Below are 23212 nucleotides of genomic sequence, written 5' to 3'. Positions count from 1 at the left end.
GCTGACCGTAGGACTGTGCTGGAGAAGAAGCTTCCCCACGAGAGGGTGGTGGAGGACAATCTTCTGGAATGTTCTCCATCAAATACGTCCTTTCTGGTAAAGGTGGGCACCATTCTTCTGCCTCAGAATTCATATCCACATCAGAGTCTTCGTTCTGGAAGTGATTCAGCTTGTTGACTGGTGGAGGAGGAGGCAGCACTTCTGTCCAATTCAGAGATGGCATCTTCAACGGTTTTCCCATTGACTTCTGTTTGCCAGGTTTTCTCGTCTTCAGTCGTCATGTAGTAGCCGTCCGGCTCTACGACCTCTCCCATTTTCCATATTGTCTTCATCTGGCTGCTTCTTTGGCTGCCAAGTCTGCTGTTGATGCCCCGTGTCTCTACTGTGTTCAGTTTTCCGTGTGCCTTGGCCTTCAGCACTGCCACCACTTTTAGTAGTTGAAGAGCGTCCAGCAGGTCTCTGATGGCTCCATGGTGCTTCACGGTCGATCCGCTTGCTGTGATGAAGTTTCTTGCAGCCCAGATGGGTCCCAAGTCAGGTGCCATGTCATGCGAGTACCTGGAAGTTTTCGTTCTTCGCAATCTGGCAGGTCTTTCGTCAGCTCTATCAGCTCCGTTTCTTGGGCTCTTGGGCTGACAACCTTCTGGACCATAGAATGTCTTGATTGCTGGTCGCTGCACATCCCATGTGGAACTTTCCTTCATCATTTGCAAGGCTGGAGCCATGTACGGTATCTTGCAGATTTTTCATCTGAGGGTCCGTATCCGCATCCCCCTTGGGAGTGGGCGTAGAGACAGGTAACGGCTGAGAGCACTGAAGAGTGGTGGAGAGCAGCCTTGTCAGGAGGGCGTGTGCTGCGAGTATTGCTTTCATGCAGGAGGGTCCCCCCCTTGCAACTGGATCCAGGCCAGCTGAGAGGTAGTCTAGAGGCCTCTGGTTTTCATCCGTGGGTCTGTTTTAAGCCTGGCCAGTAGCATGACCTTCTCCATCTTGGTCCTTCTTTTTCCGTTTTGGTCAGGACGGGATGGCTTCTCATAGTCAGGGAGGCCTAGAGTTAGCGCAGAGACTATGAAGTCTTTCAGTTTCCTGTATGAGATGAAGGTTGCAATGCGTTGATGCAATTGTACAGAGGCTGCATTAAGCCTGGAGCACCAGGGATCCAAGTTCTGCAGTACGAGACTAGACTAAGGAAGGACTGCATCTTCAGAGTTGTTGAGGGAGCCACCTTCTCCTCCGCGGCCCTCCGGTCATCTGTCAAGTGTTTCGTCTAGTGGGCGATACGGTGTCTTCAGGAACTTGCTTTTGACACCACTGGACTCTGTTTTTGCAGAACTTACGTTGCTGCTCTGCCAGGCAGAGTAGAGGAGACATGGAAAGCGCTGTGCAGGTAGCGATGTCGATGACTTCTGCATGCTCCGCAATCCAGTTGTCGGGGATGGAGGACAATGCTCTGGCGAGCTGTGAAAAGCTGTTCTGGGCCCTCTTGGGTCTCACTGTCCGTTTGTTCCGCACCCCCCTTGTGCGTTTTCAGGAACTGGTCGTCCAGGTGGGGGGGAACATTGAGGGAAGCTTCAGGCAGATCCATTGCCGTGAGCACCGTTGCTGTGGCTGGCACCTTTGTCAGCAGATTGTGCAGATCTGGCACAACTGGGGTTTCAAACACGGTTGTTTCGCTCACAGTCCTCAGGTTATACACCATTCAATCTGATCTGGTTCTCCTTTCACAGTCTTCCTCTTGATCGAGAGAAGCTGGGACCGCATGATGATTCCCGTGGGTGAGGCGGCTCAATCTGGCCTTGCTCTTCACAGTGCCGTGAGCGACTCCCATCTTCTGGCACAGGGCTGGCAGGAAACCAAACCGTTTGCTGGGGTCCTTATTTTTCGTCAGAGGTGACGTTCAGCTGAGCTTTCTTGCTCTCACAGGGGGTCTTTTTGCTGGGGCATCTTCTTTACCAGCCAGCAGCAGCTCCTTTCACCCAGCTTGATTTCTGGTCAGCATCTTGTTAACCAATTTGAGGAGCTGAATGGCTGTCTTCTGGTCCAGGGCCTGGATTAACTTCAGGGAGCACCTTCAGAATCTTGTCCAAGATGATCCTCTGGCGCTGGAGCCGGAAGCAGTGCAGCCATTTCACGAAGCGGGTGTGGTCCCTCTGGGTTGAGAGTTTTCCTGGCCCATGCCAGAGTTCTTAGGCCGTTTCTTGAACAGCAGTTCCACTTAGACCTCCAGCTGGTCAGTCAGTTTAGCTCTAGGTGATGAGCTGCAGATGCTGGGCCTTCGGAGCGTCTGGGGTTGTAGACTTGAGTTACACCCGCACTGGCGCAACTTGAAGTCTCCCTTGGGCCATAGGCTTCTGGGTGCCATGTCCAGCACCTCCTTGGGTAGGCTTGCACCGGTTGTTCGAGCGAGGCTCTTGTAGGGCCACCAGCATGATTGATTCTTCTTGGGCCTGGGGTGGAGAGGTGGTCAAGGTCACATCTTCATGGGACACTTTGGTCCTGCAGTAGGTCTGCGCTCATCAGGTGGGGTGGGCAGGTCTCCACCGTAAACTGGAACAGGATGGAGTGACCTGGCAGTGTCCTCATGCTTAGGGGCTTGCAAGCTGGGGAACGTCTGCCTTGACCTTAAATCCCCATACAAGACACAGAGTGTTCTGATAGACTGGTGGTGTCGGGGATTTTCACTTCTGACTGCACCAGTGTCCACAAGGAAAGATATGACAGCCCCCAGTGATTTGAGGTATTGGGTTCGCTGATGGGGTTTCACATGTCAGGGGCGTGACGTCTGGCGGACCTGGTTTGCCTCTGTCCTATGGACAGGGTTCTTCATTGTCTTCTGTGTTTCTTTCTTGGCCTACTCCTCTGCGTGATGACCTGGGTTGCCGGGGTGCTGTGCACTGGTTCCGGAAATGGCCAAGGTTGCCACAGTTGAAACACCTGACAGGTCTTGTCTCTGCAGGGTGGTTGCTCCTCCACGTCAGTGGCCATCACGGGAGGGCCTGTCCTCCGTACTCCTGGGAGGGACTCAATTCTTCTGGCTACTGTAAGCAGGACATCTACTGCTATTGTCCTGTACTCAGGCCTGGCCATTATCAGTAGTTTCTTGATTGGTTCTCTTAGTCCATGCACAAAGGCCTGTGCCAACATTTGTCCGTGTACCTGATCATGAATAGTGAAGCCTAAAATTTGGAATACTTGCCTCACTCTGCCATGAAAGCTGTCTAGAAACTCTGTCTCGGCTTGTCTCATGTTATGCAGGCTGAGTGCTTGTCTGGTGTTGGCCCACTCTCTAAGCTGTTCAATTAGCTTTGATCCTGGTTTCCAGGAATGCACATCTAATTCTGATGGAAGCTTGAGGTGTTCCTTCATGATTTTAGAATACTGAACACCTGACTAGGGGTGAAGGGCACATAGTGTAAGAGTTCTGGCTCTATCTGCCCCTGCCTACTATGCAGCATAATCTCATGTTCATCAGAGGAGTAACTGTGCCACTGTGTCATTGTCTTTCTGTGTGTGTGTGTACTCCCCCCCCCCCCCTTGAGACTGGAGCTCCGTGTGGCACATAGGATCTTCAGTCTCAGAGTTAGCAGGTGCAGTGTCTGATGGCCCACACCTCCCTTCTGCTATCTGTTGTATCGGGAGGGCACCTGTGTTGTCATGTGTGGGGAGTGATTCACTTTCTTCTCCCGGTGACATAACTGTCTCTTTAGAGAGAGTCCCCTGTGGAACTAGGGACACTCCATTGTCTGGATCTGGCACTTGGCCAGCGGGTGATGATGAACTGAGAGGTGGGTGAGAAAAAAGAAGAAGAAAGGGTGGAGGAGATGGTGAAGACAAGGAGGAGGGAAGAGGAGTCGGGTGCAGTGGATGAGAGGGATGAGAGGTGGGCGTTGGTGATGAAGATGGAAAGGGAGGAGGTAGGAGAGAGAAAAGGAGGAGGAGAAGGGATAGGAGGAGAGATAGGCGGAGGTGAAGAAGATAGAGGAGGGAGAGATGGTGAGGGAGGACGAGGTATAGGAAATAGATGAGAGGGGAGGAGGTTGTGAAAATAGCGGAGATAGAGGGAGGAGGGAGATGGGAGGAGAGAAGAGTGAGGAGAGAGGAGATGGGGGGGCGGACTGCTTCCCCCCCCCCGCCGTCACGGAAGGCATTCTTCGACCTGTGGTCCTCCTCAGACGGCACAGATTACTATGAAAACACTTTTTCCTACACGTAAAACAAAAAAAAACAATCCTGTCTTGTTCACACTATCTGCTAGCACCTACTGCGGCGTTAAATGCTCTGTCACTTTAAGAAATGCAGACTGCAACTGAGCTCAACTAGCTACTTCCCTTTTTTCCTTTCAATACATTATGCCATTGTACAGCATACAGAGCTGCCCGTAGAATCCGACATGCTTAACTTTCTGAATAACACCTACTTTGTCTGTTCCAAAAACTTTAAAAAAAAAAAGGTAAGTGATTAAACCTTTTAACACCTTGCAACCCCTTTTAACCTGCTTAAAAGGGAACAAAAAGAAAACAAGAATATGGAAAATCAAAAATTGGCAAGATAACACAGGAATTACCAAAGCAGGTAAAAATTCAAAATTCTTTTTTTTTTTTTTTTTTTTAACAAAAAACTGGAAGAAAGAAGTGAAAACTAAAACTTAAAAAAACTGATAAAATGTCACAAAAACGTGGAAGAAAAACTCGGAAGAAAAATTAAAAGAGATAAGAAAAGGAAAAATGTTTCTTTTTTTTAAAAAAAAAGATTTTTTAAAGGATGAAACCCCCCCAAAAAATTGATAAAATCAAAAAGTATATAATATATAAAACTTTAAACCAACAATAAAACGGTTAATGTAGAATGTAGGCACCCAACTTCCTCTTTTTTCTGCCTGTGTCTTTCAGTGACATGAAGAGGAAAAAAAACAAACATTGATATGCTCAAAAAGACCCAGCTTTCCCGAAAATTCTCACACTGCAGTAACAAAAGCCTCTACCAAAAATGCAAAATAAAAGATAAAATAGGGAAGAACAGAGTCCAAAATATAATCTGCTTCAGATCTTTGCGGAAACCTGCAATAAATTCACATATAGACGTCCGGGGAGATCGAAAGCCCTTCTGTGACACGTCAAACAGCTGCTGACAACCGGTAACTGCCAATCACCCATGGCGCTTTGGTTAGCACCGGGATGTATCACCCTCCGTCTGCTGGGAGACGGGAGCCGTGATATCCCATTAGATTATCACCCCTCCGTGTGCACCCGAGAACCGTGATAATCTCTCCAGTGATCAGTCTGTGATATCCCCCCAGTCTGCCGCATCCGCGTGTGTGCGGGGACTGTGGCAGCCGAGGGATTCACCTGTGATGCCTCCCTTAAGCTGACACCTCCGTGTATGTGTGCGGGGACCGTGACAGCCGTGGGGTGGGATTCACCTGTGATACCTCCTTGAAGCTGACACCTCCGTGTGTGTGTGCGGGGACCGTGACAGCTTTTTCAGAGGAAACCACCTGTGATATCCCGTCTAAGTCAAAACCTCCGCATGGTGCGGGGACGTGATCTGACTTAGTCAGAGAGACTCAGTCTTGTTATCGGTGTCTCAGCAGCTACAAATTAAGTCACAGTCTCCACCAACTCTCTCACCCGAATCTCAGACACACAGGATCACAGTAGACACTTAGCTTATCCCAGGGTTTGGATTTTCCTCGTGGACTTTTCAACACTACCTGGGTTTGGTGACCACACTGACCGGCTAGAGTTGCTGACCCGGACTGGGCACAGGGAACATTCAGGTAAGATAACTAGATTTTCTTACCTTACTTATGGAGTTGCGCAAATCTCCGTTCCCATGAGCCAAGACCTTGGCCGGCACCTCTGTCCTCTCCGGTCAGCAGGATCCCCGTGCGTTTTCGTCCACGGCCTCGCTGGGCGCCACTTATTGTGGATTTATTTTTGATTTGGGTAGATTTACCCCTGTGCATACTGTGGCCTGTCCTGATTAGACAGAGTCTTATTGAGCGCTCAAAGGAAAAGAGGAAGCTACACGTAGTTAGCAACAACTCATTCCAGCAGAACTCTGGAAACTTTATTCATATATGGTCTTTTATCAGTTCGTATAAAGGAGTGGTTACTCATTAACATAAAGGCTTTACTTCTTAGCTAATTGGTCAGTTTAAATGCATGAACATATATGGGTGTCCGACCTGGGGTTATTTAGACACCACGTGATTTACTGTCCGGAGTCTTGCACTTGTCAGCAAGTCTCCAATATCGGCCGGACCACCTGGCCTAAGTTCCTCATTCCCTATGTCTGCTAGATATTTCTCAAATCACAAGACAATGAGATGACTGGGTAGCAGGTTATTTCCACCAACTAGTTATAAGGTTCAAACTGTGAATATGTATCTGTGTGCAGTATATATGAGTATATAGCAGTATATAGCCTATATAAGAGTACATGAGTATATAGCCTATAGCAGGCAAGTGAGATCTATATGAAATACATATAGAATCATAGAATCATAGAATCGTAGAGTTGGAAAGGACCTCCTGGGCCATCTGGTCCAACCCCCTGCTCAAAGCAGGATTCGCTAAATCATCCCAGTCAGATGTCTGTCCAGCCTCTGTTTGAAGACTTCCATTGAAGGAGAACTCACCACTTCTCGTGGCAGCTTGTTCCACTCATTGATCACTCTGTCAAAAAGTTTTTTCTAATATCTAATCTGTGTCTCCTCCCATTCAGTTTCATCCCATTGCTTCTAGTCTTTCCTTGTGCAAATGAGAATAAAGTTGATCCTTCTACAATGTGACAGCCCTTGAGATATTTGTAGACAGCTATTAAGTCTCCTCTGTCTTCTCTTTTTCAAACTAATCATTCCCAAATCCTGCAACCTTTCCTCATAAGACAGGGTTTGCAGACCGGTCACCATTCTTGTCGCTCTTTTCTGAACTTGCTCCAGTTTGTTGATGTCTTTTTTAAAATGTGGTGCCTAAAACTGGACACAATATTCCAGATGAGGTCTGACCAAAGAGGAGTAGAGGGAAATAATGACTTCACGTGATCTAGACTGTATGCTTCTGTTAATACATCCTAGAATTGCATTTGCCTTTTTTGCTGCTGCATCACACTGTTGACTCATATTCAGTCTGTGATCTATTAGTATACCCAAGTCTTTTTCACATGTGCTGTTGCTTAGCCCTATTCCTCCCATTCTGTATATGCTTTTTTCATTTTTATTGCCCAGATGTAGTACTTTGCATTTTTCCCTGTTAAAAACCATTCTGTTAGTTGCTGCCCACTTCTCCAGTTTATTTGTATCTTTTTGAATCCTCTCTCTCTCTTCTCTAGTATTAGCTATCCCTCCTAGCTTTGTGTCATCAGCAAATTTAATCAGTTTACCCTCAATTCCTTCATCTAAATCATTGATAAAGATGTTGAACAATACAGGGCCCAGGACAGAGCCCTGTGGTACCCCACTTGAGACATTCTTCCAACTGGATGTGCAGCCATTTACGACCACTCTTTGGGTCCGATCACTAAGCCAGTTATGAATCCACCTAACAGTTGCCTTTTCCATTCCATACTTAGTCATTTTTTCAATAAGGATTGTATGAGGTACTTTGTCAAATGCTTTGCTGAAGTCAAGATATACTATATCTACAGCATTTCCTTGATCCACCCAATCAGTGATTCCGTCATAGAAGGAAATTAAGTTAGTCTGACATGACTTATTAGTTACAAACCCATGCTGACTCTGTTTAATCACTTCATTCTTATCCAAGTACTGACATACATGTTGTTTAATAATCTGTTCAAAGATCTTTCCTGGTATAGAAGTCAGACTCACCGGCCTATAGTTGCCTGGGTCCAACTTCTTCCCCTTTTTGAAGATAGGAACAATATTTGCTCTTCTCCAGTCTTCTGGGACTTCTCCTGTTCTCCAAGAATTTTCAAAGATTATGGAGAGGGGTTCAAAAATTTCTTCTGCTATCTCCTTCAGTACTCTGGGGTGTAATTCATCTGGACCTGGAGACTTGAATTCATTTAGGTTAGCTAAGTGTTTCCTCACTATCTTTCTGTTTATAGATATCCTGGATTCTTCTATTCCCTTAATAGGACAGTGAAGAACAGTTGATGTTACATTTCCTTTCTGAGAGAAAACAGATGCAAAATAGGAATTTAAAAGTTCGGCCTTCTCAACATCCTGTCTTACCATTTCATCATTTTCATCCTGTAAAAATCCTATAGCATCTTTGACTTTTCTTTTACTTTTGACATATCCCCAAAATCCTTTATTATTGATTTTGACATCTCTTGCAAGCCTCAATTCATTTTCAGCTTTAGCTAATCTGATTTGTGCCCTGCAGGTTCTGCAGACAGCATTATATTCTTCTTTAGATATGCCTCCCTCTTTCCATTTTATAAACATTTTTTTCTTCCTTTTTAGCATGTGCTTAAGTTCTGTGTTCATCCATCCTGGTTTCCTTAAATGCTTACTATTCTTCCCTCTTTTCGGAATTGTTAACAACTGTGCTTTGAGAATTTCACTTTTCAAGATTTCCCATCCTTCCTGGACATTTTTGTCTTTAAGGATATCCAGCCATTGGATCCCTCCAATTCTCTTTCTGAATTCCTTAAAATCTGCCTTTCTGAAATCTAACCTTGACGTCTGAGTCTTCACAGGTCTTCCTCCTCTAGTTATCCAAAATTCTAAAATAGCATGGTCGCTACATCCTAGGGTCCCAGCCACTTTTACCTCCTCAACCATTTCCTCCCTGTTTATAAGGATTAGATCCAAGGTAGCAGTTACCCTTGTTTTCTCCCCTACCTTTTGGAAGATAAAGTTGTCAGCAAGAGAGGATAAGAATTTCCTTGACCTGTTAGTTTTGCCTGAGAGAGATTCCCAACAAATGTCTGGATAGTTGAAATCTCCCATGACAACTATGTCATATTTTTTGGAGAACTTGGCCATTTGATGCATAAAGAGTTCATCCATATCTTCAGCTTGCACAGGCGGCCTGTAGTAAATGCCTACAATGGTGTCCTTTCCATTGTTCTGTCCTTGTATTCTTACCCAAACAGTTTCCACAGAACTCCCAGTCTCTGAAGCTTCAATCTCTGTGCAGATATACGCGTTTCTAACATACAATGCAACACCTCCTCCTCGTTTATCAAGTCTGTTTCTTGCAAATAAGTTGTATCCTTCTAGTCTTGTATTCCAATCATGTGTATCGTCCCACCAAGTTTCAGTGATTCCAATGACATCATATTTCTTTTCCTGTGTTAGTAGTTCCAATTCTCCTTGTTTGTTGCCCATGCTTTGTGCATTAGTATAGAAACATTTTAGTTTGTGATTGGTTTCTCTTTCTCCAATTTTTTTATTAATTAGATTCTTTTGTCTTTGTTCTTCCTTTCCACTTCTAATAGCAGAGTTCTCAATAGCATTTGTCAGGTGTATGGCTTTTTCTGGTCTTTTGCTTCCCTTCCCATGTTGTTCTAGTTTAAAGCTCTCCTTGCAAGTGTAGCAAGGCGACTTCCAAATACATGTTTTCCAGTCTTCGTAAGGTGCACCCCATCTCTAGCAAGTAGTCCATCGTAAAAGTAATTCATTCCGTGATCCATAAATCCAAATCGTTGCTGACGGCACCATCGACGTAGCCAGTTGTTCACCTGCAGAATCTTATTCCACCTCCTTGTTCCATGGCCATCCACTGGGAGGATGGAAGAGAAGACCACCTGCGCTCCCAGTTCTTTCACTTTCTTGCCTAAGTCTTCAAAGTCTCTGCAGATGGTTTCCAGGTCATTTCTTGCGGTGTCATTTGTCCCCACATGTAGTAGCAGGAATGGGTAGTCATCTGTAGGTCTGAAGAGTCCGGATATCCTGTCAGACACATCTTTAATTTTTGCACCTGGAAGACAGCACATTTCTCTTGAAGTTATATCCGGTCTGCAGATAGCGGCCTCTGTTCCTCTCAACAGGGAATCCCCCATGACCACCACTCTCCGTTTCTTCTTCACAACATTTTTCTTTCTCCATCCAGGAGGACTCTGAAGGCGTACAAGGTTGCTGTTTGTTGGCAAAGTCTTATCCTGATGCATTTCTTCATCGTTTTCCTGCGTGAGAGCCTGGTACTGGTTCCTGAGCAGTATGGGTGCTGACTGCCTCCTGATCCTCCTGCTTCTCTGGGTCACATGCTTCCATTCCTCTCTTTCTTCAGGTGCACTTCGAATTTCTTCTCTTTCTGTAACATGAAGAGATAATTCTGCTCTGTCCAAGAACTCTTCACCTTCCTTAATGATTTTCAACGTAGCTAACCTCTCTTCGAGATTTTGCAGCTTTTCCTCCAACGGGGACACAAGCTTGCATTTGTGGCATGTGAAGTTTGGCTTTTCCACTGGTAAGTCTGTGAACATGTAGCAAGAAATGCAGCTCACCAAATGGCTCCTGGCCTCTTCCATATTGAGATTTCTTAAAAACGATGAAAGATGAGCCAAAATTCGCACGCCGATCTCCTCAAGACTCTTCCCCTGGCTTATATATTTCCGTAACATAAGAGCAATACTTTTTTGTGTTTAAAGTGCATATGATAGTACAAAAAATACAGTAAGTTATAAAGTAATTTCCTTCCTTTCCTCGGCTGTTTGTTGAATGTATTTTGTACAATTTGTCAATAAAAAATATAGTTTCTCTACGTGTGAGCTAGCTTTGATGTTTAACCTCTTTTACAACATTGGAAGTATAAGTACGCCCAAGGTCATCTACCCCCCTTTGATGCGGGCCCCGTCACTGAGCCAGCATCTTTAGTTGCACATAACACCTGATTTAATCAGCTGTCATGTGCCTCTAACAGCCATGGGAGGAATCGCGATCCACCCGCGGCTGTTAATATGCTAAATGTCAATCAATGCAATGTGTAGCACAAGTGATCGGATGTTACAACAAGAAAAGACAAAGACAAGCCATACAAAGTGGGATCACTAGACGATATATAAAACTATTTCTTTATTATTGAACAAAGGGCACTCAAGAGAAATATGGATAAAAACAATAAAAAAAAAGTCAATAACAAGACTCAGAACTATGATCAACAAAAAATTGATCAACCCTCTCAGGCAGCACATAAACGATACAGCTTTTCATATGGAATGGATATAGCCCAGGTAAAATATATACAAGACAATAGTACATATATTTCTCACCCAAGACACACTGTAAAACCCCTCCCTGCAGCCCAGAAATAAGTAGATAAAGCATGAGTATCAAATAGGCTGTGCCGCTAAAGGTAATCAAATATGCATCCTGATAATGAAAATAATACGGGAGATGTACCAAGCAAAAAAAAAAAAAAGACAAATGAAAATATCAGTATAACAGTCAGTTTGGGCCTAATTCAGCGCAATATAGAGCGACAGATGTAAAAGAATGATACCCATGCTATATGAATGGAACAACACTGCTAGGAGAAAAGGAGTTGAAATATAAAGAAAAGGGTGCCTATATAGAACACATACAGTACTGTATATAATATCAATGGTGTTTGTCAGAAGGAGGACATAGTAGCCTGGGTCAGCAAAAGGTCAATGCACCTGACAGGGCAAAGAGTGCATATAAAAGTTATGGCTCAGGGAAAAAAAAGGAGCTAAAAACGAACATACAATAATGGAAAATTGCAAAATTGATTAGGGGTTAACAAAATATGTTTTCTAGGAATTAAATTTTTACATTCCAGGTATGATAATGGCTTCTCCCCATGAGTGATTTTAGATGTTTAAGAAAATAGCATTAATGTTCACACATTGTTATATGAACATTGCTTCTCCTCTGTGTGAAGTTTCTGGTGCTTAACAAGACTTGATTTATCTGCCAAACATTTCCCACATTCTGAACATGAACATAACTTCTCTCCTGTGTGAGTTCTCTGGTGTCTAACAAAGTGTGACTTCCATGCAAAACATTTCCCACATTCTGAACATGAAAAAGGCTTCTCCCCTGTATGAGTTCTCTGGTGTCTAAGAAACAATGATTCCTCTACAAAACATTTTCCACATTCTGAACATGAATATGATTTCTCCACTGTGTGAGTTCTCTGGTGACTAACAAGCGATGATTTATGTACAAAACATTTTCCGCATTCTGAACATGAATAGGACTTCTCCCCTGTGTGAGTTCTCTGGTGTCTAACAAGCAATGATTTCTGTATAAAGCATTTTCCACATTCTGAACATGAAAAAGGCATTTCCCCTGTGTGAGTTCTCTGATGACTAACAAGCGATGATTTATGTATAAAACATATTCCACATTCTGAACATGAATATGGTTTCTCCCCTGTGTGGGTTCTCTGATGTTTAACAAGATGAGATTTCTCTACAAAACATTTTCCACATTCTGAACATGAAAAAGGCTTCTTCCCTGTGTGAGTTCTCTGGTGTCTATCAAGGTGGGATTTCCGTACAAAACATATTCCACATTCTGAACATGAAAAAGGCTTCTCCCCTGTGTGAGTTCTCTGATGTGTAACAAGATGTGATCTCTGTCCATAACATTTTCCACATTCTGAACATGAAAAAGGTTTCTCCCCTGTGTGAGTTCTCTGATGTTTAACAAGAGGTGATTTCTCTACAAAACATTTTCCACATTCTGAACATGAAAAAGGCTTCTCCCCTGTGTGACTTCTCTGGTGACTAACAAGCAATGATTTCTGTAGAAAACATTTTCCACATTCTGAACATGAATATGGCTTCTCCCCTGTGTGAGTTTTCCGGTGTATAACAAAGTGTGATTTCCATGCAAAACATTTTCCACATTCTGAACATGAAAAAGGCTTCTTCCCTGTGTGAGTACTGTGGTGACTAACAAGCGATGCTTTTTGTACAAAACATTTTCCACATTCTGAGCATGAATATGGCTTCTTTCCAGTATGCATTCTCTCATGCCTAACGAGATCTGATTTCTGGTTAAAATATCTCCCACATTTGAAACAAGAAAATGTCTGCTCCTCTGTGCGAATTTTTTGATGTTTAACAAAAGATGTTTTGAGGGGACAACTATTCCCATATTTTGAATGTGTGATTGGCTTCTTTGCTTTAAGAACAATTTGTTTTTTAATGCCTTGTTTCTGACTTTTATTTTTCTTAGCATTCACTTCAATTGTATCCTGTGTCATCTCAAGTTCATCTGATTTAAAAACTGAAGATATCAGCTGTCCCTCTGATCTCCTGGTACAGTCATCTGCCAAGAATAAAACCAATAATTATTTCTGAATAAAATATCCTTTAAATTTATATTTTTGAACATTTCTACTAAAAATGACAATAGAAATGGAAAGTTATGTAGCAAAATTGAATTATTCACTAAGACAATAACAGTTCACAATTAGAACAAAAGTGTTAAACCGCACCTCTTAAATGTCAAAATCTTATAGACAAAGTTCCTGAGGCGCACGTCAAATACCAGGGAGTCCAACCTGGAAAAATTCCATGACAATAAAAAGTAAGACAGCGTCCCAAACCGTGGTGAAGAAATAAGTCTTACATTTATTCTGCCTCCTGTGGCGACGTTTCGGTCAAGAGAAAAGGTCTTGAAAAAAGTCTCTTGACCGAAACGTCGCCACAGGAGGCAGAATAAATGTAAGACTTATTTCTTCACCACGGTCTGGGGCGCTGTCTTCTTTTTTTAATAACAGTTCACAGTCTAACAGAAAACCTCATAGCATGAACCTGTAGTGCATGATGTCAAACTGTTCATTCAGCCTCCAAAATATTTTAATAAAAAGCCATCAAAATGATACACTTATCCACATTGAAACAAAAGCTGTTAGCTATAATAGACCAAAAGTCCAGACATTTTAGGGAGCGTGCCAGGAATCGCTTTTATCAGTTTGGGAATAAGCGTGGGAGACTACTGGCAAAAACTAGAAACCCGTGCACACCCCATACTTATATTCCCTATATTAAAAACAAAGAAGGCAAGAAGGTCCATAGTATGAGGGACATTGTCTTCTGCTTTGGAGACTATTATAAAGAACTATATAATATAGGTGACCACCACAAAGATATGCCTATCCAGCGGCTCCGTGATATGATAAAAACGTACTTACAACAGACCAAATTACCCACAATATCCGAGACAGAGCTGTTGGAGTTGGAAGGAGACTTTTCGTTAGAGGAAATCTCTGAGACTATTGATGAATTGAAGAAGGGGAAGAGTCTCGGCCCAGATGGGTATTCCGCGGGATTTTACAAACAATTTTCATCATTGCCAAGTCCAATATTTTTAAACTTGTGTAATTTCATCTCATCAGGAGGCTCTTTTCCTTCTCAGTCACTGATCGCCCATATTACTGTAATCCCTAAACCAGGTAAGGATCCCTCTGTATGCGGGAGTTTTGTCCAATTTCCCTGATAAACCTGGATATCAAAATATATGCAAAAATGATAGCAAAAAAATTATGCCCAGTTACCAGATCTGATAAATCAAGATCGGGAGGGATTTGTGCCGAGACGGGAGGCCAGGGACAACACCATTCGAACTATCGCCTTGATCGATAGGGCGGTTAAAGAAGGGGAACCCATGTGCATTCTGTCAATTGACGCAGAGAAGGCTTTCGAAAGGGTGCATTGGGACTTTATATTTCAAAGGTTAGAAGGAATTGGGTTAAAAGAAACTATGCTTTGTACTCATCACCCTGTGCACAAGTAAAAGTTAATGGCGCGCTTTCAAACACATTTTCAATTCGGAACGGCACAAGGGAATGTTGTCCTCTCTCACCCTTGCTTTATATACTCACTATGGAACACCTAGCAACTGCGATACGGAATAATCCCTCCATTAGAGGTGTAAAAGCCCAATCAGAAGAGCACAAACTGGCCCTGTTTGCTGATGATGTTCTTCTATATGTTTCTTCCTCAACTATAAGTCTCCCAAATATTATCTCAGAATTACACAGATTGGGTCATCTGAGCAATTTCTAAATCAATACTCACAAATCTGAGATTCTTAATATAACCAAGTGAGATGGAGAGATTAACAGCTTCATTTCACTTTAAGTGGTGCTCAGATTCCCTTACTTGTCTGGGAATAAAAATCACCTCCAAAGTATCTAATCTTTATGAAGCAAACTTTAAGACAGCTTTACATAAAGCTGAGTTCGACTTGGAAAATGGCATAAATTACATTAAGGCTATGTGCCCACAGTAGCGTTTTAAAACTGACACAAAACCGGACTCCTTCCCAGAAAACGCACGTTTTTTTCCACGTGTTTTTTGCTCGAAAAACGCGCGTTTTTGATGCGTTTTTTCCGCGCGTCTTTTGGACAATAGGAAAAAGCTAAAAATGTGGACTAAGCCGCAAAATTAATGAACATGCTGTGTTTTTAGCCGCTAAGCGTTTCCTTAGCGGTAAAAAACGCATCCATTGGCACAAAAAGGCCAAAAAGCATTAAAATGAATGGGAAGCTTCTTTTAAGCGTTTTTGATGCAGTTTGACCCGTAAAAACGCTTCAAAAACACTAATGTGGGCACACAGCCTTATCTTGGTTTGGAAGAGTGAGCGCTAGTAAAATGGATTTGTTACCCCGTCTAATATATTATTTCCAAACAATTCCCTTATATTTACCCGCCTCCTTTTTCTCAGGTCTTAAAAAAGCGATTATTCATTTTATTTGGTCACAAAAGCGAGCGCGTATTTCATATTTTTTGTTAAGTAGATCAAAGCAAAAAGGGAGAATAGGTCTACCAGATTTTGCTATATATAGTCGAGCAGCAATTGGCACCTGTATTTTAGATTTGTTTCACAATAAAAAAAACAAAAATGGGTTACATTAGAAAATGATCTTAAAGGATGTGATTCCCGAATAGTTATCTGGTCCCCGAGGGGAGAGAGGGAGCGGGATATACTTCTACCCTTCCTCACTAAAAACATGATATCACTTATCAAAAGGGGGGATCGAAAACTGGAAATCTCATCGTCTCCTGGCTCCCTAACTCCTGTATATGACAATCCATCTTTTCCTGCAGGACTGTCTCTCCAGGACATTTTTAGGGACGAGGAGCCGCCAACGGGTGCATGGTCCTTTTATGAGCAAATAAAAAGTTTTTCTACTAAATTAGCCAAACAATCCAACCCATATGGAATATTATCCCCATTTGAGACTCTTTGTTTATCGACAAACTCTACAGATCACACAATTCTTTACTATACAAAATCTTCCAAGAAGGTCAGACCCCATTGCGAGATTTCCCAGCATTTTTTTTCAAAATGGGAGATTGACTTGGCTAGACCCTTATCAGTTGATGAAAGAACAAAGATTCTCTTATGTACATTCAGGTCATCGCTCTGCTCGACGTCACAGGAGGGGAGCTACAAAATCTTGTTGAGAATTAAACTTAATTTATCCAACAACACCAGATACGTGCTGGAGATGCTTAAAAGATAAAGGTTCATTTGCACACATTTGGTGGTACTGCCCACTCATACAGAAAGTGTGGTTAGCGTCCTTTGATCTCTTCAACAGATTGTCTATAACCAAAATTACACCCACAATGGAGGTGGCTTTTCTGTCCCTGTGTAGCTCCTCGATTTCTGGATTTAAGAAAGGTCTTCTTAGGCATATTCTCACTGCTTCTAGGAACGCGATTCCTACATTTTGGAAACAGGAAAAGGTTCCCTCGCGCTCTGATTTGGTGACAGAACTCAACGACATATATAGGATGGAACAATTGATAGGACAATTGAATGGTAACACTGGGAAGGTCTATAACACTTGGGCCTCCTGGGTTATATTTAGAGAATCGCTGGAATTGGATTCTTGGTTGTTGGATCCATAGACGGTGGGTCATATGAGTCTGTCTACAGGACGTGATCACATCTTCTACCCTACTCCTTGACCCCCCCTTTTTTTCTATCCTTTCTTCTTTCCCTTTTTCTTCTCTATCTTCTATTCTTTCACAGACCTAGAATCTTAGTCTAGGTACCTTCTTATTTCAAATTTAATTCAACTATAGACAAAGTTGTACTGATGTTAATTGCCTACATGAACAAGCACTTCAGGCGCTCATTCATAAATTGTTTAAAATGTATGATTTTCTAGGGCAAAACATAGTTGTTATATAATTCTTTTTTTGTCTGTGATAGTAGAAGCGGTATGTTCTTTTCTCTTTCTGTTAATAATGATTGACATGTATAAATACCTCAATAAACTTGATTTATACAAAAAGCCATAAAAAATATTAAATATTAAAAATTAAATATAGCACACAAAAAAATTGATTCGAGACTTCGCGATCCCGCGAGAACGGACGCCATCGCGGGCATTTTCGCAAAGGATTACTGGGAACGGGAGCGTGGAAGGAGGCGGGAATGCTGCGCGGGACGCCGGAAGGTAAGAATAACAATATTTTTTATTTTAAATTCTATTTTTTACAGGGATATGGTGCCCAGAGCCCAGAGGACAGTCTTCTCTCCTCCGGACCGTGGGTACCATCCGCAATTGTTCTGCTTACTTTCCGCATGGTGTGCACAGCCACATGCGGGAAGTATGCGGAACAATGCATTCCTATGGATGCGGGATCGCCACGATTCCGCAAATTAATGAGCATGCTGCATTTTTTACCGCGAAGCGATTCCGCCGCGGTAAAAACCGCAGCATTAGCACAGCTTTGCGGAATCCCACAGGAATGCATGGGATGCTTATTTTTCGCGTTTTCGCAGCAAAATCGCGCGGTTAAAACCGCCGCGGAAACGCGAAAAAAAGTCACGTGTGAACTCAGCCTAAGAGGAGAAAAGAAAAGAAATAAGGCAAGAAGAAACATAACTGTTCCCCCAAATGGCCAATCAAGGGAGGGAATTGTGTCCCCCAATGAGGACTATGAAAAACAGATTTTACTGCTAGTAAAAAATCTATTTTTCTCATTCGTCCTATTGGGGGGGGGGGCGCAGAACCATGGAGCGTCCTAAAGCTGACCCTAGTGTGGGATATTAACTTCCATACTGTTACCATATGGTCTTCTGCCACGACTTAAGTGGAAGTCGGGACTACTGCCACAGTCCAAGTTCCGGCGGCAGTGTCAGGTATTGAGGTGCGAGACTCGTGCGAGTTTCTCTCAAGTGTGACCCAGGCCTTAAAGGTGAAAACCCGAAAACACCTTCGGGAGAAAAGACACAACCAGCCTCAATACTACCTTATCCTGATGGAGAATAAGGTAAGGGGCATGATAAGAAAGAGGTGCAAGCTCCGAGACCCTTCCAGACATAATGGCTATAAGGAAAGCCACATGATAAGAAATTAAAAGTGCAGAGATCTCTCTGATTGGCTAAAAAGGCAGAGACTGAAGAGCCTCCAAAACAAGATTCAGGTCCAAAGGGGCCAGAAAAGATGATTTAACATGTGCCACTCCCTGAAGAAAAGTCTTAACCTGGGGTAAAGATGTGAAATCCCTATAAAACAGAATATCCAAGGAATATACCTGACCCTTAAGGGACTTAATTGCTAGACCTGCTTCCAATCCAAACTGTAGAAAGGAGAGCAGCAATGGCAAGGAAAAAATATAGGTGAAGTACTGGTAGACTCACACCAGCAAAAATAAGTCCTTCAAGTGTGATGGTAGACTTGCAATGAGGATGGATTCCGAGCTGTAATTATAGACTGGATGACTGATTCAGACACACCTGTTGTCCTCAAAATCACGGCTTCAATAACCATGCCGTCAATTGAGAGCCCATGGGATATCCACCAGGAGATTGACCACATCCGAATACTATGACCACATCCGAATACTATGCCCTCTGAGGCCAATCTGGAGCAATGAGAATGACTGGCACACCTTCTGCCAGGATCCTTTTGAAAAGTCTGGGTAGGAGCGGTAGAGGTGGAAAGAGATAATGCAGACTGAACTGAGACCAAGAGATTGCCAGAGCATGGACTGCAATTGCCTGTGTGTCCTGGGACCTTGTCACAAATTTTGGCACCTTGTGATTTAGTCTAGATGCTAATAGATATAGATCCAGCAAACCCCACCACTGATAGATCTGCCTAAACACCTCTGGATGAAGAGCCCACTCTCCTGCATGTAGCTGCTGCCTCAAAAAAACTTGGAGCATCAAACGACAGAAATTGCTCCCCAGCTGGATAGGCTGGCATCTGTTGTGAGCACCTGCCACTGAGTGGGACAAAAAGAGCAACCTCGAGTTAACAGGGGTGACGTCAACCACCACATGAGAGCTGTCTCAAAAAGGCAAGACGTATGTTCTCTAGAGGCCTTGGCAGAAATTGAACAAACAGCACAGCATCGAATGTGGTGGCAATCATCTTTCCCACGACCCTCATACAAAAATGAAGGGAATGTCAGACCGGTCCTTTTACAGTCCTGATGGAAGACTGAAGAGAGATAATCTCTTCTCCTCTGGAAGAAACACCGGTGAGTAAATGGTGTCGAGCACCATTCCCAGAAACGGTAGCCACCGTGTTTGACTAAAACAGAAGTTGTCTTGTTGACAATCCATGCAATATATACAGTACATGATTGGGCTCTGCCAATTCCAGCAGTATTCACGTAACCGCGAGTATGCGCTTTACACACTTGCTGTCATGTGCCAATCAGTTTCAGTCATGACATGCAGTGTTCTATTCACCGACAGAGCTGACACTGTAGTTGTCACAGAAAATTGAGTCTGGTTAGGAACACAAAACTGGCTGCGGGAAGAGGACAAATCAAAGTATTTTGGGTGTTAACTACCACAGAAAAATTTGACCATAGACTATAATACCTATACTGACATTATCACACTCAACAGTCTTCATTAGTAAAAACTAGTAACTAATGGTGAAACCTCTCTGGATTAATTAGATGATGCGGATTGGTGGCTTTTGGCAATCTAAACGACCTTAGGGCCAATATTTTCTGTCAGATGAGTTACTTGAAAAAATATTATACATTTAAAGATAACTTTTTAAAATAGTGCAGAACTGAGGTGTCTTAAATTTACCGTATATACTCGTGTATAAGCCGACCCCCCTAATTTTGCCACAAAAAACTGGGAAAACGTATTGACTTGCGTATAAGCCAAGGATTAATGGTGGTCCAAGAAGATGCTCCATAGATACAACCCCCCCATATGCTGCTGCACAAGGAGTAATGCTGGCCCAAGAAGATGCTCCATAAATACCCCCCATATGCTGCTGCACAAGGGTTAATGCAGCCCCATAAATACCCCCATATGCTGCTCCACAAGAGTTAATGCTGCCCCATAAATACCCCCATATGCTGCTCCACAAGGGTTAATGCTGCCCCATAAGATGCTCCATAAATACCCCTTATTTGCTGCTGCAATAAAAAAGACATACTCACCTCTCCGTCGCTGGGGGGCCAGGTACCGGTGTCCTGAGCCCCTGGCAGTGGCGATATTCACCTGTCCCCGTTCCAAGCCGTGCATCACTGTGTCTCCTGGATCTCTGCATTGACAGCAGAAGGCGCGCACTGACTACGTCATTGCGCCTGCTGCCGTCACAGCAGGAGGACCCGGAGACACAGCGGTGCATGACTTGGAATAGGGACAGGTGAATATCACTCTGCCCCCGTCATACTCACCTCTCCTAGCGCAAGGTATTCTCTGCAGCGGCAGCCCCTGCTTCTCCCTCTGCCGTCTGCTTCCTGCATTCAACTGGTCACATGGTACCGCTCATTAAACTCATAAATATGCGCATATTCATGAGTTTAATGAGCGGTACCACGTGACCGCTGAATGCAGGAAGCAGATGGCAGAGGGAGACGCAGGGGCTGCAGAGAAGTGCCAGGAGAGGTGAGTATGGTCTCTGACCCCCCGCTCCCCCTCCCCTGCCCACCCCCCGGTATATGACTCGCGTATAAGCTGAGAGGGAGACTTTCAGCCCCAAAAAATGGACTGAAAATCACGGCTTATACACGAGCATATATGGCAGATCTTGGGCATTTGAGACAAAGGAGACCTTTTTTTTTATTTTAAACTCCTCAGCCCCCCAGCCCAGTGATTCTGAGGTTTTCTTATGACATGTTGTACTTAATGTTATTGGTAAATTTTGGTTGCGATTATTTATTAAAATATCTAAAATTTGACAAAGATGTTAAAATTGGCAAATTTCAAACTTATCACACAAATTAGTTAATAAATAACATTTACCACATGTCTACTTCACATCAGCATCATTTTTAAAACTTTTTTTTGTTAGCAGGAAAGAAAGCTTAAACTTTTATCAGCAATTTCTAATTTTTCCAAGAAAATTTACAAAACCAATTTTTATTTTAGGTACCATATCCCTTTTAAAGTGACTTTCAGGGGCCTATGTGACAGAAAATACCCAAAAGTGACACCATTTTTAAAACGATACCTCTCAAAGTGCTCAAAACCACATTCTCTGTAATTTAATTAATGTGGAAGAAAAAAAAAATATTTTTTCATGGAAAGAGCCTGGATGTCGCTAACCCTTCTAGAAGACGTTAATGCCACTAATAAAGCTGCTTTCAGTGATATGCATTTTAAGGAAACAGACTCTAATTGTTCAAATGGAGGACCTGTTAGGGCATCTAGGACCAGATTTAGGTCCCAGGGAGGTAAACGAGTAATGTGATTACTATGCTCACATGCTGCAATAAACCGTGAGACCCATCTATCCCCTGCAACATTATAACCATATAGAGCTCCTAAAGCTGATACCAGGACCTTTAGTTTGTTAACAGAAAGACCCAGTTCCTAACCTCTCTGTGGAAACTCTAGAATAACTGCAATCGGAACCTCATTAGAGAAGGCCCCTGTATGAAAATTAAGGAACTTCCTACACACTCAACTATATATTCAGGTCGTCAGAGAACCCCCTTAATTTCAACAACTGCTTCTCAAGTTTCACGCCGTCAAGTGGAGATCCTTCACCTGAGGATGAAGGAATGGACCCTGAGAGAGCAGGTCCGGATCTGATGGAAGGATCCAGGGGTCACATATGGATATGGCCCTGAGCCACGAAAACCAACATCTCTTGGGCCAGAAGGGTGCAATGAGGATTATACTCGCTCCTTCCTCTCTGATCTTCCTGATGACAAGTGGAAGCAACATCATTGGCGGGAATGCATACGCCAGACTGAACTGCCAAGGGGATTGAAGAGAGTTCACTATCTTCGGCTGATCTGCTGTGTTCAGGGAGGCAAACCTCTAGACCTGCCTGTTGACCCTTGTAGCGAACAAGTCTATCTGCGGGACCCACCATAATTCCAATATTTTCCTGAATATCCGGTGGCTGAGAACCCATTCCCCCTGACGCGTGAAAAATATATCAAGTGGGCACCATCATTAAATAAGTAAAAAAAAAAAAAAATAATAATTTTTTATACTAATATGGGATCACTAGATACATGTGACCTGTACCAGAGCAATAAGAAGAAAGAACATGCATATAATTAGGATCACCACACTAAATGACAAGAAAAATATCCAATTTTATTGTGTACAAAACCAGAAGGACAACACACAATTAAAAACACTTAAAAAATGCTTTGAATCAGGACAAACATAATACAGTCAATACAAGACATTAAACAACCACTGGCCGCAGATATAGGTATAATATAAAAACCATATAACCTATGAACATGCTGCTAGTATAGCCTCACAGGATGCCAAATGCTTTATACACCATAATGAGGAGAGATGGAAACATTAAATGTTATTAGCCCACAGAAAATTAATCATAATGGGTCCCAGACTCCTCTTCCCTCATACAGGAAAAAACTTTTGTAAAAGGACATCTCTGGCCTAGATAGAATAAGGTGGACTAATACATCACCGCAGGTCAGTCAGTCAAGATAAGGGCACAGTCACCCCATCATATAGGAAGCAGTCGGCCAGCCAAAGTGTCTTTTTGAAGGTGAGCTGTGTCTGGTTCTGTCATATGACGCATCATATGACTGAGGAAATCTGCTCGGAGATTCTCCGCCGCCTGTATGAAGGGCGGAGAGACAAAAGTTGTGTTTCGGCCAGCTAAAAAATCTCCACCACCGTAGACATTAACTTCTTTGATCGCGTTTCACCTTGCCGATTTAAATACGCGACTGACATGGTATTGTCTGACAAGATCCTCACATGAGACCGCCAGAGCTTTGGGAGAAAGCATGACTGACTGCTTTCAATTCCCTCAAATTCAAGAAGTCATCCGACTCCGGTATGGCCACTGCCCTTGGGCCAGGTTATCCCCCCATCCATCAAGAC

The 23212-nt window shown here is 43.2% G+C and overlaps 1 protein-coding gene across 1 annotated transcript in view; it reads right to left on the bottom strand.

Moving 5' to 3' along the window:
* Positions 1 to 10972: 10972 nt before the first annotated feature.
* Positions 10973 to 23212, bottom strand: part of LOC141053000 (uncharacterized) — a 114755-nt gene continuing 102515 nt past the window's right edge. The window contains exon 12 of the mRNA XM_073550321.1: positions 10973 to 12935. Coding sequence (XP_073406422.1) covers positions 11775 to 12935 — 1161 coding nt within the window. The 3' untranslated portion in view covers positions 10973 to 11774. The remainder of the gene's footprint in view (positions 12936 to 23212) is intronic.

Source organism: Dendrobates tinctorius, unplaced genomic scaffold (genome assembly GCF_039654945.1).
Source record: "Dendrobates tinctorius isolate UK_male_01 unplaced genomic scaffold, ASM3965494v1 ptg000164l, whole genome shotgun sequence".
NCBI classification, from domain to species: Eukaryota; Metazoa; Chordata; class Amphibia; order Anura; family Dendrobatidae; genus Dendrobates; species Dendrobates tinctorius.
The sequence above is the reverse complement of the archived record's forward strand: the minus strand, read 5'-3'. Positions and strand labels throughout refer to the sequence as shown.